This window comes from Perissodus microlepis, chromosome 23 (genome assembly GCF_051167445.1).
Source record: "Perissodus microlepis isolate ML-2025 ecotype Zambia chromosome 23, ASM5116744v1, whole genome shotgun sequence".
In the NCBI taxonomy this organism is placed as follows: Eukaryota; Metazoa; Chordata; class Actinopteri; order Cichliformes; family Cichlidae; genus Perissodus; species Perissodus microlepis.
In genome coordinates this window covers 15,262,652-15,281,219 of record NC_140482.1, presented here as the reverse complement: position 1 = coordinate 15,281,219, position 18,568 = coordinate 15,262,652, and the positions used below count along the sequence as shown (strand labels likewise).

The following is an 18,568-nucleotide window of genomic DNA, read 5'->3' as shown; positions in this document are numbered from 1 at the left end:
CACCGTTCTAGTGATGAGGACTTTGAAGATCCATCTCCTAATAGCTCATCTCTCCCCCAGTTATTCATTTAACCAGGGTTAAATAACCAAGTATGAGTTTTGGATCTGCCAAACAAAGCAGTTGAGTTGCTTCAGTCTAGGCTCAGTGAGGAAAACCTCTTCCTAGAAACCAGATTTTCTTTTTGTAGGCATCATGTGAAAAGTCTTTGAAGTGGTTGATGGCTTTGACTATTGTTTTGATGCTGAATGTCTTTTGGGTACAATGGGCTGTTCACTGACAGGTCAAAAGCAAGCTTAAGATGTGCCCTACAGCATAATGGCAATTACTTTGCACCCATACTAATTGGTCATTTTGTCCAGTTAAAAGAAACCTACAAAAATATGAAAATTGTACTGGAGAGACTGAATCACATTTTATGAATCGCATTGGATCACTTTGTTGTTTTAATGCTTTGATATTTTTGAACTCGGATAATAATGACTATTTTCCAGAAAACATTTTTAAGCAGGTCTGAAGCAGCTTGCAGCCTTCATGTGTCCAATTAAAATAATTAGTTGATTTTTATTTCAACATGACTGTAGAATTCAAGTTAACTTTAATGTTAGTTGCTGTGGAGCTACCTGGACTACTCCATTTTCGGTTTGTGGATGCTTCAGATAATTCCTCCCTGCATTAGGTGTCCATGTTCACATAGTTGTAAAAGTTTCACTCTGTAAAAGCTTGTTTTTACAGAGTGGGTGGGGACACAGTTGTGAGCAAACTTAGTTATCTGCTACAGGCTGAGTCTTCCGGTATAGCCATGCCAAGTAAATGGTACTCAAGGGCAATCTGGTATATTTTCATAAGCAATCTTGAGACTTTAAACTGCTGAAACTGTTGCAGCTTCTTCTTATTGGATTCATTTTGAAATACATAAAGCTGCTGAAGGTCAAGAAGGTGCAAAGTATGCACTTAAAACTGCCCTCTTTATAGATCTCATGTGTGAATGTGAGTAATCATGAAAACTGCTCTTTTTCAACGAATGAATGTAAACATTATCCTGGGTTGTGACATAATCTTTACTTTGCCGGTCTAACGGAGTAAAATACACTCCTTGTAATCAGTTTATTTGATATATCTCCTTCTCTCTCTGCTCCTAGCTATCGGTGAGCCGGTCAAGTTGGAGTGGTATAACCCCCAGGGTGAGCGCATCGTGGCCTCTAAGCGAATGGCGCTCCACACAGAAGCATCCAGATCCAAGCTCGTTATTTATAATGCCATCATCGAAGATGCGGGTATCTACCGCTGCCAGGCCACCGATGTCAGTGGTCACACCGAGGAGGCCTCCGTTGTGCTGGAGATCTACCGTAAGCTTGATAACACACACACTAGCTGACACATTTACCCACAGATGCTCTGTGTTTGCTTCCTAAGGAGATTGGAACATAAGGACACGGAGAGAATAAACACCTCACATTAGCATTTGATCACCAGGACAACCAGCTGATTCATATTCTCACCCTCTCCACAGCCACAAGCTGTGTTAGCTCTCTGTGTGTGCACATGCATCTTAGGTTTATGTGTACCTTTGACTTTGTGTGTGAGTTAGACTGATTCTTGTGATTAAATTATAATGACGGCTAGCAATGTCACAGGACTTAGATCCTGTCAGGAATAATGAGAGATCGGGCACTGACTTACCTGCCTTGCTGACCAATCACTATTTCCTGGGCAAAAACTTAATGTTTTGCCCAGGAAATAGTGTTGGTGGCTATAGACCTTTTTTTTTTTTCTTTTACTGATTCCATTCTAGCAGTAATCAGTGAATTTGCATCTTTAAATTGTTGTTCAGCAAGACATCCGACTGAAACCCCACTAGCTTATTGCTGTGATTTAATTTAGAAATAAAACGAGAAAAACATGTTGGTTTCACTAAGATCATCTCCTGGAGCTGGGAGCTTTGTGCAACTTAGGGAAAATTACAATGTAGATCTAAAAAACACAAACACATGTTTTATGCGGATATAAGTGGAAAAGAATTCAAGATAACAAAGCCTAACAGGCATAAAATAGCATTTTTACACCAATAAAGTGATTCCCAGAACTATTAGCTGAAAACTTGGCACATGTGCGGTGTGTACTTAAGTTTGGGGACACTGGACAAGTGGAGGACAAAAGAAGTGTCAAGCCTAAAAACAACTATCTACAGCAGATGAACAGTATCTAAAAGTAATGTCCTTAAGAAAAGGACATAAATAAGAAAAGACCAGCAAAAACCTGACACAGGACCTGAGAGATGCATCTAGCCCTTCAGCTGATCCATCCACTCTTCACTGAAACCTCATGAGAAAGTATTTCAGTGGAAGGGTGGCTGTCAAGGAAGGGAAACTGGGAGAAAAGGCTGATTATCAGTGGCAACAAGTCTGATGGAGCGATGAATCCAAACTGGATATTTTTGATTCAGAAATCATCAGTTTATAGAGAAGAATTCAAGCGACAGGTACAGTGAGTGTCTACAGCCATATGTAAAACGCGGTGGAGGCTCTGTCATGGTTTGAGGCTGCGTTTCAACCACCGGTGTTGGAGATCTTGCCAAAATTGATGAATTATAAAGACAGAACAGTATCAACAAATTTTGATCAACCATGCAGTACCATCTGGAAAGTGTTTCATTAGCATTAGTTTTGTTTTTTTGTTTTTTAGCAGGAAAATGATCCCAAATGCACTACCAGTGTAATAAAAGCACACCTGGATAGAAAAAACACAGTGGTACACTATCAGTTGTGGATTGGCCTCCCCAGAGCCCAGACCTCAACATTATTGAAGCAGCGTGGAATCATGTTGACAGAGAACAGAACAAAAGACAGAATCATCCAAAAAAGAGCTTTGAATGTCCTTCAAGAAGTCTAGAGAATTATACTTGAAGACTATGTAAAGAAATTGCAAGAAAGACTGTGTTGAATAATAAAGTTGATCACACCTAATTTACTTCCAACCTCTGTTTTTCCTTATATACTGCATTTACATGTATCTTTGTACAGATGTCAATAACTGGCTGCACCTGTTAGCCATTTTCCAGGCACAATCCAGTTGTTAGGTGATGACATTTAAGCCCTGCTTCTGGGTCCAATTATTTTTTTATATTGCGTTCTATTTAATCTGAACAAACCCCTAAAAGATAGGTTCACTACTCCATACTTCACTACTCTGCTTTGTGGGCTTTATGCCTTTTGGAACATTTTAAATTCAGTTGTCTCAAAATTAAAAAGGATTTTTCTGTGGTTAATTGTACTAACAACAGCTCCAAAAGGTAGGGGCGATCGTGGCTCAAGAGTTGGGAGTTCGCCTTGTAATCGGAAGGTTGCCGTAATTGGTGCTGGTAATTACTGCTATTCAAGAGAATTTGGTGTCAAATCAAGGTGTGAAGTCATTTAGTGCAACAGTTTAAAGTGGGTTATAGAAATGCAAGTTTTTTTGTTAGTCTATTTACAAAATGCTTGCGAGAGCATGGTTTATATTAAAAAAAAGACCATAGGTAGAACTCTCTCTGTTCGCAGGTGAGAGGACAAAGATTCCAAAAGCTACAAGCACAAAAGATTACATAAGAGCCAAGTGACCTCTGAGGTGTGAGTCTTTGATCAGGAGTCTACACAAAGTTTAATTGGAGAAAACGTCAAGGTACATGGATTTGATTCCAGAGCTCACTCACACACACAAACACACACAGTTATATGTACACACACTCTGGAAATCATCACCTGCTGTGTGGCTGCCTTTTCATCCTCTCCCAGCAAACCATTAGGGGAGACATCACAGCTTCAATCACACCTGCCACCACTCAGCCTTTGCCTCATTCAACACATAACCAATTCCCTAAAACCATTGTTTCCATGGTAACCAGGCATCACTCACTGGGGTCCTCGGTGTAGATTCCATGAGCAGCAGGCGGATGAAAACCACCCTAAAATCCAGCCAGGTGTTCTGCCAGCACACAGTCGGAACAGGCGAGGACTCCTCTGCACGGTGCACAGACCTGCGTGCTGCAACATGTTCTACATGAAATTCATGACCTGTGGGAGACCAAGTGTTGACATCTTCTCAGCAGTTGCTGACTTCTCTATGATGGCCAGATGTAATCATGCAGCACGGATTGTCAGATCAGTTTGGAATTAAAAGCTGGTCCACAGTCTGATGAAGTTCATAGACAAACAAAGCAGTAGCTAGCAATGAGTTAGTGACCAATCTTGTGCTAACTCACATTAAATTTAGTACACACATGTTCCCTGAGATGGCAACTAATTAATTCAGGGATCCTCTGATTCAGTTTTTTCCACCAAAGCCACAGTGAGGTTAGTGTTTCTGATTTTAATTAGAACTGTAAAATCTAAAAGCAAATCTTGCCATGAAATTTTGACATTTGAGTCCTAAACAACAAGAAAAGTTAAGTAACCAATTTGCTTTTTATCTATAGTCATTTCAAAATTCGTTTTTCTTATGCACTATGGTTTATGGCCAATTAGCTACAGAAAGTGATACTTGGGAAATTTTAGCAAGATAACATATTTAACACTGATGCTCTCCATAAGAACATTGTCTGGTTAGCATGTACATTTGTCAACGTGAGAATGTAGCATGCTAGGATTGCCATTTAAGCAAAAACATTGCTGTTCTGTGTGCTGTGCCTGCTAGCTTGATTTCTGTTAGTACTTCAGTGTAATGCAGTATGGTTGCTATTATAATAGCACTACAGTTTGAGCCACTCCTATTTTTTTTTTCATTTTCTGAACAAGTAGACAGTCATATTTGTGGAGGTTTTTCAAAGTTGTCTTTAGTGACTGCCAATAAGCTATTCTTAAGGGAGAGAAACAGGGTAAATTACAAAGAAACAGACTGAAAATGAGTTGCAACAGGTCTTATGGACTGATGAATCCAATCGTGGTGTTGGAGATCTTGTGAAACTGATGGAATTACAACCACAGAAATGTACCATCACATTTTGATCCAACATGCAATACCAACTGGAAAGTTTCTGGTTGGCAAAAATAATCTCAAACCCACTGGCAATTCAGTAAAATCAAAGCTGCATAGAACAACACACAAAGGAACACTATCAGTCGTTGACTGGCCTCCCCAGAGCCCGGACCTCAACATTATTAAAGCAACATGGGATCATGTTGGCAGATGAACAGTTAAACTTTGAATGTCATTCAAGAAGCCTGGAGAACTATTCCTGAAGACTATTTGAAGAAATCACAAGAAAACCTGGCTATGACAGTTCAGGCTTTGTTGAAGAATAAAGGTGGTCATGCCAAATATTGACTATGATTGTTAGAAAAACTCTGTTTTTACCGTATATGATGTACATCCATAATGTTTTAATAAATAAAGTTTCAATAAAGCACTACAGCTATTTCTCTACCTGTTGAGCATGGCATGTTTTGTTCTTATCTGAAATATCAGCTTAACCATGATTGTCTGTCAGCTGTCACATTTCGTGAACCTATGCAACTTCTTTAGCAGTAAATTCTTCTGCTAATGAAGAATGACGACGTGCAAGGTCACATGTAACACATGTTATCTAGCTGTTAGCTAGGTAGCATAGTAATTGTCATTCTCATGTCCTTTTACTCACCGAAAATAGTTAGTAATCCCTCCTCTGTTGCCGACTAAAATGGGATCCATTAAGGCCTATAATAGTGTTCCACCCTCCACACCATCAGGGTATTTATATTGTACTGCAAGCAGTTTACCTGTACTTGTTAGCATAACCAGACTTATGCAGTCAAAATAGTATAAGTAATGTAAGCATCAAAGTGATTCTTATTTCAAGATAAACCCTTTACTGTCACAAAAACATGAAAACCTATTTTGGTGGCAAAAGCCGCAACATCAATTAGCTGGTGTAATATGGTGCTGTTTTCAACCGTATTCAGTGACAGAAAATTCATAGTCATTATAGAGTGAGCCAGTACAATGTCTAAGCCTTTCATTTCCTGTTAGTTTATTAATGGACAACGCAATAATGCTGCACAAGCTCATTTTCCAAAACCAGCTAATTTGGCCGGAACACACAGAAACAAATCTGTCTCACATTTGAGGCAGGTCCAGGGAAATTGGCTCGTCAGCTTATCAGACAGTTATCTTTGCAGTGATGTGTCTACGAAAGACAGCAAAGAAACTCCAGAGTACTGAGTACATTCTCAATTCACCAGTGTCAAGTGTGCAGTAGAGTGTTACTCCAGAGAGGATGTTTCCCTTACTGATTCTCTTGTAGAGCAGCACGACTACAAAAGAGACAGGAAATGGATACAAACAGAAGGAACAAGTGACACCAGAAGTGTTCAAACCTGAGAGGGAGGCAGAGGGGGAGAAAGCAGATTTTGCAAATAAAAAGAACACATATGGAGGGGAGGGTGGATGATAAGAAGCCAACGGAGTGAATGACAAAATCACGCAAAGGCATCCTTGAAGTTAATGAAGACACTGAGATGCCAGACACGTTCACAGGCGGAGGATGCAGCCGGGGAGTGAAAGCTCATTTTGGGGAGCAGCCTGGCATAAATCACAGCAAAATGCTAATGCTGAAGCCTCACTAAGGGAAGGGACTGATAGAGGAGCTGTAGCTGATTTATTCACACCCTCACAATCAGTGTTGGTCAAGTTACTTGAAAAAAGTAATCAGTAACTAATTACTGATTACTTCCCCAAAAAAGTAATCCCGTTACTTTACTGATTACTTATTTTCAAAAGTAATTAATTACTTAGTTACTTAGTTACTTTTTAAAAACACGATTTACAACCTGAATAGGTGATAAAGCGATAGATCTTTCAGCCCAATTCTACTTTTTCTGCATAATCCATCATACAAAATGTAATCAAATGGAAAAGTCTCTTTTTTTAACTTGTTTTATCAGTTTTAATCTTTTAACTTTATGCATCAAGCAAAAATTTAATTATATGCAACATTCTCTGACTTGAATAAATTAGTTTAACAGTTAAACCTATTTTCTGCACATTCTAGCACATAAAATAAAATATTTTTTGTGTTTACACTCACTCTTTCAAATAGATGCAAGTAAAACACAGCAAAAAATAAATAAAGTCAAAGACTCAGCGGTCCTGTTGCTCTATTTTCACCTGTAAAGCAGGACTATGGTAGGCGGAGGTTTACCCTGGTGCAGGTGTGCCGCGGTCAGTTGAAGAATCCGCGAGTTTCTCTGTGAATTTCGTTGCGCACTCGGTGCTTGCTTGGAAGTTTAGGGGTTTTTTTTCGCTGTAAAAAGTTTTCTTCCCACGCACAACGGACGCTAATGTTTTTGTCACTTTTTATGGAATCAAACTCAAAATAAGGTCAGTACTTCCACGGGCTCATACTCTCTCCTGCACTCGATATATGATCCATTGTTGATCTGCACACAGCTGTTGTCACCAACGGGGCACTCGCTTATGTCACTGTCATGAGACATTCTCGCAAAAAAATCACGTTTTAGTAACGCAGTAACGCAGCGTTCCTACCGATTTTGCAATAGTAATCCCTTACTTTACTCGTTACTTGAAAAAAGTAATCAGATTACAGTAACGCGTTACTGCCCATCTTTGCTCACAATATAGCACGCAGGTGGTTGCGGCGCTAGCAGAGCCAGCCCAAACACACATCAAAAGCCAAGGAAAGTGGGGTTCGACGAGAGCTCGCGTTGTCACGCGAGCTCTCGTCGAACCCCACTTTGTGAGGAAATGCTGGTCCAAGAACGGCGTCCTCGTAAAACACCCAATGTCTGCCAGGAAGAGGACACAGCTTTAAACAAGCACCAAGGGGAACCTATTAAAGAATGCTGAAACCAAGATAGAGTGAATCAAAGCCTGCCTGTGCTTTTGTCAAATTTTGCAAACAGTAAGGCTGCAGAATAACTCTGCTCATTGATTCTTTTATGACTGGCAGCAAGTTAAAGCGAGTTACTTTTTGCTGTCACCTGGTGCTGTTTCATCACACTTGCCTTATCTGTGTCCCAGAAAAACAGTCAAGGAGGGATTAAGCTTTTGCTTTGTTTGATTTTCAGAGTAAAAGCTCATCGTCAGTTTGCACTGTGCATAATTTTTCTCCTGCGTGTCTTTCCAAATGCTTTCGGTGGGAACCGATGGGCAGCATTATTTAACATGACAGCTATGCTTAATAATGTGGTTGTTGTGCACACAAGGGGTGTTATTGAGAATTCAAGCACTGAATGTCAACAGTGAATGTGTGCACGCTGGGTTTGTATAATATTATAGTTTTGAAATAGTCCTATGGATAACAGTGTTGGTCTGTCACACTGACACAATGATGTCACCTGTTGTATGTAAAATCCTGTTAAGACACCTCAAACTCTGGATTTTTTATGTTTGTAGTGTCTTGGATGAGGTGGATCTGATTTTTTCTTGTATACTTACAAATTCAAGAGTTGTATTCTCGAAACAAAAAAAAAGCTGTTGTACCTTTGCAGGGACTGTTCTTGCCTAGCCACAAGATGAGCAGCTAGTAGATTACCCTAACACGTAAACCCATATTATGGGTTTACCCTTCCTCACAGGATACAGCCAAGATGAAGACAAGTGGAAGGAAACTATTTTTTTAAAGCCCTAACTTTATGTTCTGTCTCCAAACAGTCATAGTTAAGAGGGCAGTAAAAGCGCAACAATTTCTGCTTATTTTCCTTTTGATGTTCAGACCTGCAATAAATTGTCTGTTCTGAATGCTCAGAGGGGGGAAAAAGCTGTTCAATCTCCATCTTGTTTGATCTTGCAGAGAGGCTGACATTCCAGGATGTTCAGTCACCGCAGGAGTTCCGCTATGGTGAGACAGCAGAAGTGGTGTGTGATGTCATTAGCTCCCCGGTGCCCGTGGTGGTGTGGTACTACCAGGACAAAGAGATCACTGAGGAGCACCACAGTAAGTTTTGACCCCCCTGATTTCACGTATAGGCTTTTTTCATTACATTTCTTGGTGCGTTTTTAAAATTTTTATTTTTAATTGCCGTGGGAAATTACATCCTACTGCTCTGTCATTTGCAGTGACCAAACAAAAAATGGCTTGTTAGGTTAGCTCAAAGGTATTCAGAAGGCCTCAAGATCAGGGACACAATTTAAAGTTATGTTTTGGGATGTGAAGTCTGAATTACAGTAGGTAATCAAAAATCAGTATCAATGACTGTTCTTTAAAAGTAATTGAGTTGTAATTGCCCAAAATTTGAGAGGCTATATACTGTAAAAATATAAATAAAAGCAGAATCCAAAGTTTTTCAAATCTTGTGAGCACAAAACAGAAAACATATCAAGTGTTTAACGAGAGAAAATACACCATTCTAAGGAAAATATTTGCTCATGTTCAATTTGGTGGCAGCAACTACTCTCAAAAAAAGCTGCAACAGGGGCGGCAAAGGGCGATTAAGTGATGCTAAAAAGAAACAGCTGCTGGAACATTTTGCAAGTGATTAGGTTAACTGGTAACAGGCCAGTAGCATATATAATATAATCCCGGTAAAAGTTTTTGTCCACTGAGAGTAGTAAAGAGCAGTTTTCTACTTTGTGCATGAATAACATGATACGTCGTTCCTGTCAATGGTATCACGCTGATTGAGTTGCACGCCCACAAATGTGCAAAGACCCAAGGAGAAGAAGATGGCTAACAAAACACAAGTAGGAGCCTCCAGTGCTGAAAACTACCTGCCTAATACCTAATCCCTGTAGACTACCATGTTAAAATGTCATTTAGTTTATTTAGTTGCAGCATCTATGGCTAAGTTCCCCCTTTGTAAGACCTGTACTGGGATAAATTTGAAATAACACACAAATATTTAACTGTATTAGGCTAGTGCGTGACCAATACAGGAGACCGATAGCAGTGTTCTGTATTTTTTTCTTTCAGACACACAGAAATACAGTTTCCTAGCATTGGTTATATGTCGTTATTCATTTTCTCATCCTCTGGCTAAATCTGCTTAAGTTATCTGTTTTTTGTTTATAAGCATATAATGTATCTGTTTAATCGTGTGTTAAAGGTAAATTCCTGTTAAAAAATATATATATATATATTGTTTTTAAGTGTGAAATGCTTTGGATCAAATCATCCCAAAGTCTCTAGTCAAAGAAAGTACTTGGATAAAGTACCACTGCTTAAGTGTGAATAGTCAGTGTGTATAGTGATATTGAATATTTTAGTAATTTATGGTAATAATAAAAGTTGCATGTGAGTGATAATCTCAAAAGGATTGCACGACGAATGTAAATATGCCAAAAACACTTAATTATTGAGAGGAAAAAAAGCTTGTCAGTCTCAGCCTGCCCAACTGTTTCTCTCTCTCGGTCATTGAAAAGGCTCACTAATGTGGCAAAAATTCAGGTCTCTGGGAAATGCTATTCCCTTCTTTTGTGTGGATTCACAATAAGACAAAGGTCTAAAATTCTATGAATAGAAACCCCATCAGCCCCGGAGGGAGGCGTCTAACTCAGACAGAGACGATGTTAACAAGCAGCTGAGAGGACGGATTATTGAGCAGTTGGATGGCGACATTCGAAGATACCGCTTCCCATGAGATAAAATGCAAACCCACACCCTGCATCTTTTGGGAAAAAGCCAGCTAATGGGTGTATTTATGTGGCACTATTGTCTATCATCTTCCATCCTATTCGAGGGAAGGCTGATGTATGTCATTTATGAAGCTCTTTCTGGTAATACCACCCTTTTCAGCGCTAATAGTGCTAAATGTCAGAAGAGTAGTCTACTTAATATTAAAAGAAAAGAAAGATTCACTTTCAGTAACAGTCTTCCCTGATAGAAAGCAGGTGCTGCAGTTAGAACCAGCAGACTAGGACTCATTATTTCGTCTTCGCCTCTTCCCTGATTTACAACTCTCTACACCGCTTCCCCGTCCTCCTTCCAGACAAAACACACGCCTGAACAGATTAGAAAGAGTGACCCCTTGAATCTGTCACGGTTTTTAATTGAAATTCAAATCTTCAGCAGCAAGGTAATGATGAAACATGGAGAAGAATGTTTTTTTTCCTTTAATCATTTCACTCTAATTACGCTTCGTGGTTATAAATATATTTGCTTGGGAGAAATGAGATAGAGGCCCGAGCAATCCAGGCCAATCTCCCAGTGGCCACAATAGGAGACTGTGTGGAACTGTAATTGCGCAAGTGTTTATCTGTGTGGACTTTATCAGGTAAATGTGCTGAAGAGAAGATTGACAGTCTAACTACTGAAGAGTGGAGATGGCAATTTTCTCCTGCTGTTTTTCTAACTTTCCTATCTCGCTTCTCTCCCTATCATACACTGTTTTTCTTTTGTTATTTCCACTCTCCCTTTCTGCCTTTCTCCGGCTGTCCTTCTGTCCTCCTTTTCACGTGTGCTATGAAGGCAGGTTCCAGGTGTTGCCAAACAACAACCTGCAGATCCATCAGGTGACCAAGGCTGACGAGGGTGTGTACCGCTGTGAAGCCAGCGTAGAGGCACGCGGGGAGATCGATTTTGTGGACATTGCAGTGGTGGTCAATGGTGAGTGAGGATTTTTTTAACATTTACTTGAATTCGTGATGACATTCTGATGTACAACAATAACAGATTGTTTAAGGTTATTTATATTTTATGGGCAAGAGCAATGTTGAGGTCTACCTGCCAACGGACCACAATAACCAAGATTTCTGCAGTAAAAAATCAACATCTTCAGGGAGGACACAAAACTAAAATCAGGGTAAATGGGCAAGGACGTGCAGACTGAGATTCAGTTCACCCAAATAAAAAATATCCATAGTGGCAAAATCGTGCTAAAAACTTTGTTTTTCCTAATAGTCAGTGTAATGGCTACAAAACAGCTGACAGTTTAGTGCTGTAAAGTCTGAACATACATACATGTCCTGCTTGTTTAGCAGTTGGAAAGTTGTTGTAGATTAAAATAGACACATTGCTGATACATGCTGACATATTGGGGTGCCAGAACTTCAGTGCAATTTAACAGTGACGTTTTTGTGTGGATCTGTGCTCAGTATAGCTTGACAGTTGGGGAATTTGTCAGTGACAGATTGGGAAAAGTTTAGCAATGTGGATAGCAAGAAAAATTAGCTTTTTTAATGGATTAGGGAGATGGAGGGATTCCCCTGCTGTAATTTCTGCCTCAGCGCTTCCAAGGGTGTGCTGGAGTTATAACAGTGGTAGAATTTTAAACTCGATACCAGTAACCAGGAACAAACAAATCACAAAAATTATGAGGCCTTTAAAACAAAAGATTACAACAGCAAAGAATAACAAGGGCAACACTGTGTTGTGTATGTCTAAAGTGTCCAAATATCCAAGTGTAGTAACACAGGTATAAGATACGGTAAAGCACTCTGGAACACTCTGGAAATACCGCCCTTGCTTGACTTACCCCCCAATAGATGGTTATTAAAGGAATTCAGCTGTACTCATTCCAGTTACAGATCCCCAAACGAGTTCGGTATTGTTATTTTTCATCATAACCCCTCTGAACTGAGATTGGGTAATTTGTGTGACTGTTGGCTTCCTTGGATATAGTAGCTGTGTCCAAGGGTTCCCCTACAGGATTAAATCCGGATTCCTTGTTACTCATGGCCACGATGGCACGCACATAAAGTACCATCAAGAGATGATTGGGCAGACATTTAGTTTAATTCAATTCAGTTCAAATCAGTTTTGTTTATATAGCATCAAATCACAAGAGGAGTCAGCTCAAGCCACTTTATGTTGTATCATAAAGGCCCTACAATAATACAGAGAAAGGAGAAGGAAAAACTCGCTTTAAACAGGAAGAAACCTCAGGCAGAACCAGGCTCGGAGAGGGACAGCCATTTGCTGCGACCGGTTGGGGGTGACGACAGTTACTTAGTTACTCAAAACTGCCATCAACAACGAGACCTGTATCACATTCAGATGACATACCCTCTCTCATCCTACCGGTTGAGGGGAGGAAGACGAGACGGAGATATCTCACTTGAATCCCAGAGGATTCTCTTACATAGTGCAAAAATCAAAAAAACTAAATCACCAGTATTATTAGACTGCTGGGCATCTGTGCTGCGGGTGACTTGACATCATATTTGGACTGGTACTTATTTAGTGCTTTTCTAAGTGCTTGCTTACTGCAAGCCTCATTCAACCATTCACACAAGTGCTTAAATGTTAACCAATACTTTAACCAATACTTTAATGTGTATCCAATACTGATACTTTGACTTGGAGACTAAAGGAGCTAGGAACTGAACCACCAACCACTTTTGTTTCATAGCTATTAGCCAACATTGTACTGACTACAAACTCAGCTGAAGAGTAATTGTGATGATGGAACTTTAAAGGAAGCTTTGCAGATTTGCAGACCATGCTCCTGCACACATAGTATCAATAGATTAGCATACATTAAGGTATGAATTTCCTCTCTGCAGTATTGTTGTTGTTGTTCTCAAAATTGAACGCCTTTCATTCTTTTCATTTTTGCACTTACAAAGCCTTAAGGGTTGCAGGTGCCCAAGGTTAAAAACATAATACCTGATCAAGGTTAGTTTAGCAGTACCTTTTCTCTGTGACTGCAGAAAAAGACAAAATATAACAAGGTATCATTCGTATAATTAATTAGCACTAATTTGGTTCCTTTAATTTTTTCTGTTTTCTAGTTTGTTGTCTATTTTACCTATTTTATTTTATTTTACCTATTTTACCCCCAGTCTCCAGACTGGGGGTAAAATAGCTGCATCCTGTAAGCTGTCAGTTTGTTAACAGTTACTTAAGATTAGTAGAGTATTATAGCATGTAGCTGACATATTTCACTGAGTGTTTGCAGAGTTTTGATCATCTGCAGACTGAAGGCAGTGTCTCTGAAACAGCTCCTACAGTCGTGCAGCAACTCAGATGGAAATTCAGGTTGAATGCATGGACCTGTAGTTGTAGTATAAGAAAAGAGCTGTCAGCTCTGACAGATTCAGTTTCAGTGAATTATAAATACTTACTAGCTGGTCTACTGGCTACTATGGGGTGTGGTTTTAGTTTGTAATTCTCTCTGTTCTTCAGTATGATTGAAAATTTTAATTAGCGATGCCTTCGGGCTCTGTGGCCCAAAAATCGAAGGATGTCATATTAATTTTCTCATTTGTCCTCATTTACCGTGAGTCACCTGAGACTGTTGAGGTGATTGAAATGTGATTTTACTACGGCCACAAGCATCTTGTAACGGTTGAACAGCTGCAGTATTGTCTCTGCCTATGTAATTCTCTCACTCCTAATGTAATAGCAGATCAAGCCTCCGCCAAAAACTATGAATTGCATTCAATTTAGCACACCACTTACCTCACTTCTGAGGAAGATCCAATAAGCTTGCTCAATGAGGCACGACCTATTATTGCAGCGACACGACACTCGCCATGTGGTGCTGAGGCGACCAGACCTCACTAAGCATCCTAACTCCGTAAGGGAGCCACACCCAGAGGGAGATGCATTAAAGTGAACTTCACTTTGCCTCCAAGAGACTTATTCTGCAAGTCTGTGAAGACTTTTAACATTTTGCATGAGTGAGACAAAAGCTGCACCATTTGGTCCTCATGAAATATATAAAGCACTTAGAGCTAAATAAGTCTTCTTGAAACTAATGAGTTTTGGTACGGTACCACTAGACTAGGGGACATCTGTTACACCAGCGCCTTTGTCTCCTTTTTTTTTGAGCACTCGAAATGTTCCCTTAAAGCTGTCCACCTGGAAGTTAGGAAATAAAACTGGATGATTCTGATGCAACTGCTCATTCACGATATAAACTGTAAAAGTGGGCACGAACAATGATATGTCCTCCATTAAGATGTTGTCTACCATTTTAAATCGTCAAGTCACATTCATTTTATTGAACGGGTATGTGAGGAGCGAGGAATGCTCTTTCATCAATAGAAAGAATTTGAAACTAGTGATTAAGCTAACCTGAGGAGTCGCTACTTGCTGGTCATTAGAAGGAATGCAGGTTTATGGCACTTAAGAATTGATTTCACTATACAAGCAGTACTTCTTTTCTTCTTGGTGCCACGAACTGACCAAAATCTAAAGTACTGTCAAATGGGGCTCAAATGTTACTTTACTCTCTCTGGTGCAGAGCTGGGTTGTAAACCATCTGCTATTATTGGCAGTTTGGACTAAACTGACCACTGTTGGCCATAAGCATTGGGAAAGAAAACCACCAAACATGCCTATGCTGGTACACATTGGGCAACTCTGCGTGAACTCTGGGGATATGTGGTTAAGGGCAAATTCTTTTTTTCCCATTTGGGCCTCAAGCAGGTGTGCATACCCATATGGGGCTTGAACTCAGAAAACCCTTGTGGGGATCCAAATTAAAAAAAAAACTGCTGTGAAGCCTGCATGAAGTAACTGTGGATTTGTCCTGTCCACACAAGCCCCACCATGTGAGGCCAACATATGTCCCACATTTCTTAAAAGTAAGGGGCCCACTGTGGGGCTCGTGGGTCTACATAGACTGGTCTCACATACACCCCAAAGGTGCACATTTGCTAGAAAGGTGCAGTCATTAATCTAGTTAAGCTTTGGTTGCTCAGCTGATACCTGTCCACTTATGTTCCCTGCTCGCTGCTCTCTTTCTATCTCACTGCCAGTCACTCCTCACACCAGGAACAGTGTGTGTGGTAGTGCTGCTTTTATTCCACAGTTGTTTGTCTCTGTTTAAAGTCTGTTATGACCTTTGTACATAAACTGACCAGCTTCAAACAATAAATTTACCTACTGGCAAATGACAAACAAAAGGCCTAAATAGCTAGGTACTTAATTCATAAATTTGTGGAAACCAAAACAAAGCTGGGGAAAACAGTACATTCGCTGGGTCACTTAAACCCCTCCTGCCTCAGTAAATGTTAATTCTGCTCTCTGTCTCAGCAGGTTGTATAATCAAACCATTGTGTGTTTACAGCTGCATGGCCTCCAAGTAGTGTAGAAGATCTGCTACTGCAAACTGATGTTTTTCTTGCACAACTTCTCAAACTGCCATCATGATATTTAGTTCTGAGATAGCAGTGGTTCAGAGAGACTTTTAGTTAAGCCTCTGGCATAAAAGAGTTGGTCTGAAGGTAGAAAAGATAGAGAGGGCATTTGCTTAAATGTCACCTAGTGTCATGGGGCAGACAAATAGTATAAGCTCCCCATCTTTTTTCTGTAGAAAGTGAACATGTCATCCACTCAGCTCTTCACAGTAATACTTAGAGATCTGAAAAACTGCTGCTCTGCTTCTTTTCAACAAATCTATGTTAGTATGCAAAGTATCCAAGAACAAAGCAGTGGATGTGCTGCCTTATGGTTCCTCTGACATCTCTATCTGACTTACATCCACGTTTTCTTTTTTCCTGATGGTGTAAATAGTCCCTAAGGAGTTTTCTAAAGTGTACGAGGCACTGTGCAGTTCAACTATGGAAAGCCATATTGCACCCATACCATAGTTTTTACTCTCAGTTATTTGAACAAGCAAACCTGTGCATTCCAGTTATTTCCATTTCAACCCCTTAAGCTACATATCTCATCTGAAGAGCTATTTTTGTAGGCTGGGGAAGAGGCTAGAACTTGAGTCTTGTTTGATCCCAAAAACACTGCCTTTCATTTGTAGAGCATTACACTTCAGTAGTGTTGACTAGGATTAGTCCCTTCCTTTGCAGCTGTGAAACCAAATTAGAGCAAGAAGTACTATTCGTGCAAAGATTTTCCAAAGTAAGCCACAGGGGCAGCTAGAAGATCTACTGTATTGACACCTTGCATTGGTCAGACAACACAACCAGATGGAGATTAAGTAGATTGCTAGGGGCCTCAGGTGTGTCAATGAGTACAACAGGGTACATGTTTTATCTGTCAGCTACAGACTGTAAACAGTTTCCTGTTGTGACGCCTGGGGATTTGGTAGCATAGTAAGACACAAACTGTGGCGAAAAAAGGTAGAAACACAGTTCTTCTGTGTTTATAGATTCTGAAAAAAGAAGAAGAAGAAATTATGAAGAACTAAACTGATACAGCTACAGGGCATGTTTGGATTCATCCTAATTTCTATCAGTGTAACATGGAAAACTTGAAACACTCATTTGTGCCCAAATAAGACTGGACGTTGATTCTTATCCAAGATATAGTTACAGCCAACAATGAAAAGAAGCTAAATCTGGACACATCTATATAAAACTTCACTTGAACTGCTTTTTGAAATGTCATACTAGCTAGTTTCATCCCATTTATTGCTATGGTTCATTTTTTAACACCTTTCACTCTGTTGCATGTGCAAGTTTCTTATTTCTGAATTCTGCTTCACAACCATTCTAGGTCATAAACTACTTGAATAAAGCGATGTATTTTTGCAGCAAGTTATGAGCGGTCTCTCTGAAAAAAGGAGCAGGAAAAAGTGAAACCAGTGGCAGCCTGTGTGGTACACTTATTTACAATTAGTCTGCCATCAAAGACCAAAGGTCAATCCACAATGCTCATGTGCAAACAACTGACCTCACAATTTTCACAAGTGCCAGTCTTTGCTAATAGGACACAATCAACAGACACTATAAGATGAAATAAACAGAAACTGTAAGATGAAATCCAAACATGCTGTACAACTCCCATCAAATATAGTAAATCACAGCTAACCACGTTTCCATTCCCTGATGGAATGTTACTAAATTACAACAATATGGCTGAAATGCTCAACCTGAGACCTCAGAATGAGGTTTCACACATTACTTTGCTGTATTCAGACAGGAAAATTGGGGAAAAGGATGGCAATGTTTACGTTTTCAACATGTATAATTTCAAAATTGTAACAATGCGTATCCATCAAAGTAAATCTTATAATCCATTCATTTAAGCTTTACATTTCCTTAATCAGAATATTTTTCTGAATGAATAACAGCTCAGTTTAAAGAGGGATGAATTCAGCACAACACTTCATGTTTGAAATAAGTTTTAAAAGCCCTTAGGCCATCCTTCAAGTACCTTGCCAACAATGTTCCCTCTAAGGTGCGCGCGTGCGCAATTGCGCACTGGTGGCACGGTCTCTGCACACAGAATATCTGTGTTGCGCAAAGAAAAAAAAATCATACCTGAATGAAATTAAAATTAAAACTTTAACAATTCTGTTTGGCAGTGTTAGTCAGTAAGTGACTGGCTGTTCCCATATGGGATTAGAATGATGCCACCTTATCCCATAGTCCAGCCAGTAATGCGATTCACATTCGTGTATATACGCAGCTAATCAACGTCGCTGACAGGCTATGACAGCGTCCTTATGTGCCGACACCGGTGTTTTAGCTAGCAAAGTGGCGTGGCTGATGTGGAGTGAAGCCACGTTAATGACAACGTGTACAACCATTGGAGCAGGACAGACGGAACAATTAACGGAAAAAGTGTGGACTTTATACCAGTTTTTAAATTGTGTTGATAGGCCACGTAAAACCAGAGTTATGATAAAAATATCTGCAATGTTTGGTTTTCATCCTGAATGTTATCATTGTTTATATTTACTGCGGGAAGAAACGGTAAAAACGGCGTTTTATAAGGAAAACGCTCGAAAGCACTCTCGGCCTGTGAGCAAA

General features: G+C 39.8%; 1 protein-coding gene across 2 annotated transcripts in view; it reads left to right on the top strand.

Moving 5' to 3' along the window:
• ncam2a (neural cell adhesion molecule 2a) overlaps nt 1-18,568 on the top strand; it is a 411,246-nt gene that overhangs the window by 282,112 nt on the left and 110,566 nt on the right. For both annotated transcript variants that reach the window (XM_084921573.1, XM_084921572.1), the window contains exons 3-5: nt 1,141-1,347; nt 8,763-8,906; nt 11,376-11,513. In XM_084921573.1, coding sequence (XP_084777699.1) covers nt 1,141-1,347; nt 8,763-8,906; nt 11,376-11,513 — 489 coding nt within the window. The remainder of the gene's footprint in view (nt 1-1,140; nt 1,348-8,762; nt 8,907-11,375; nt 11,514-18,568) is intronic.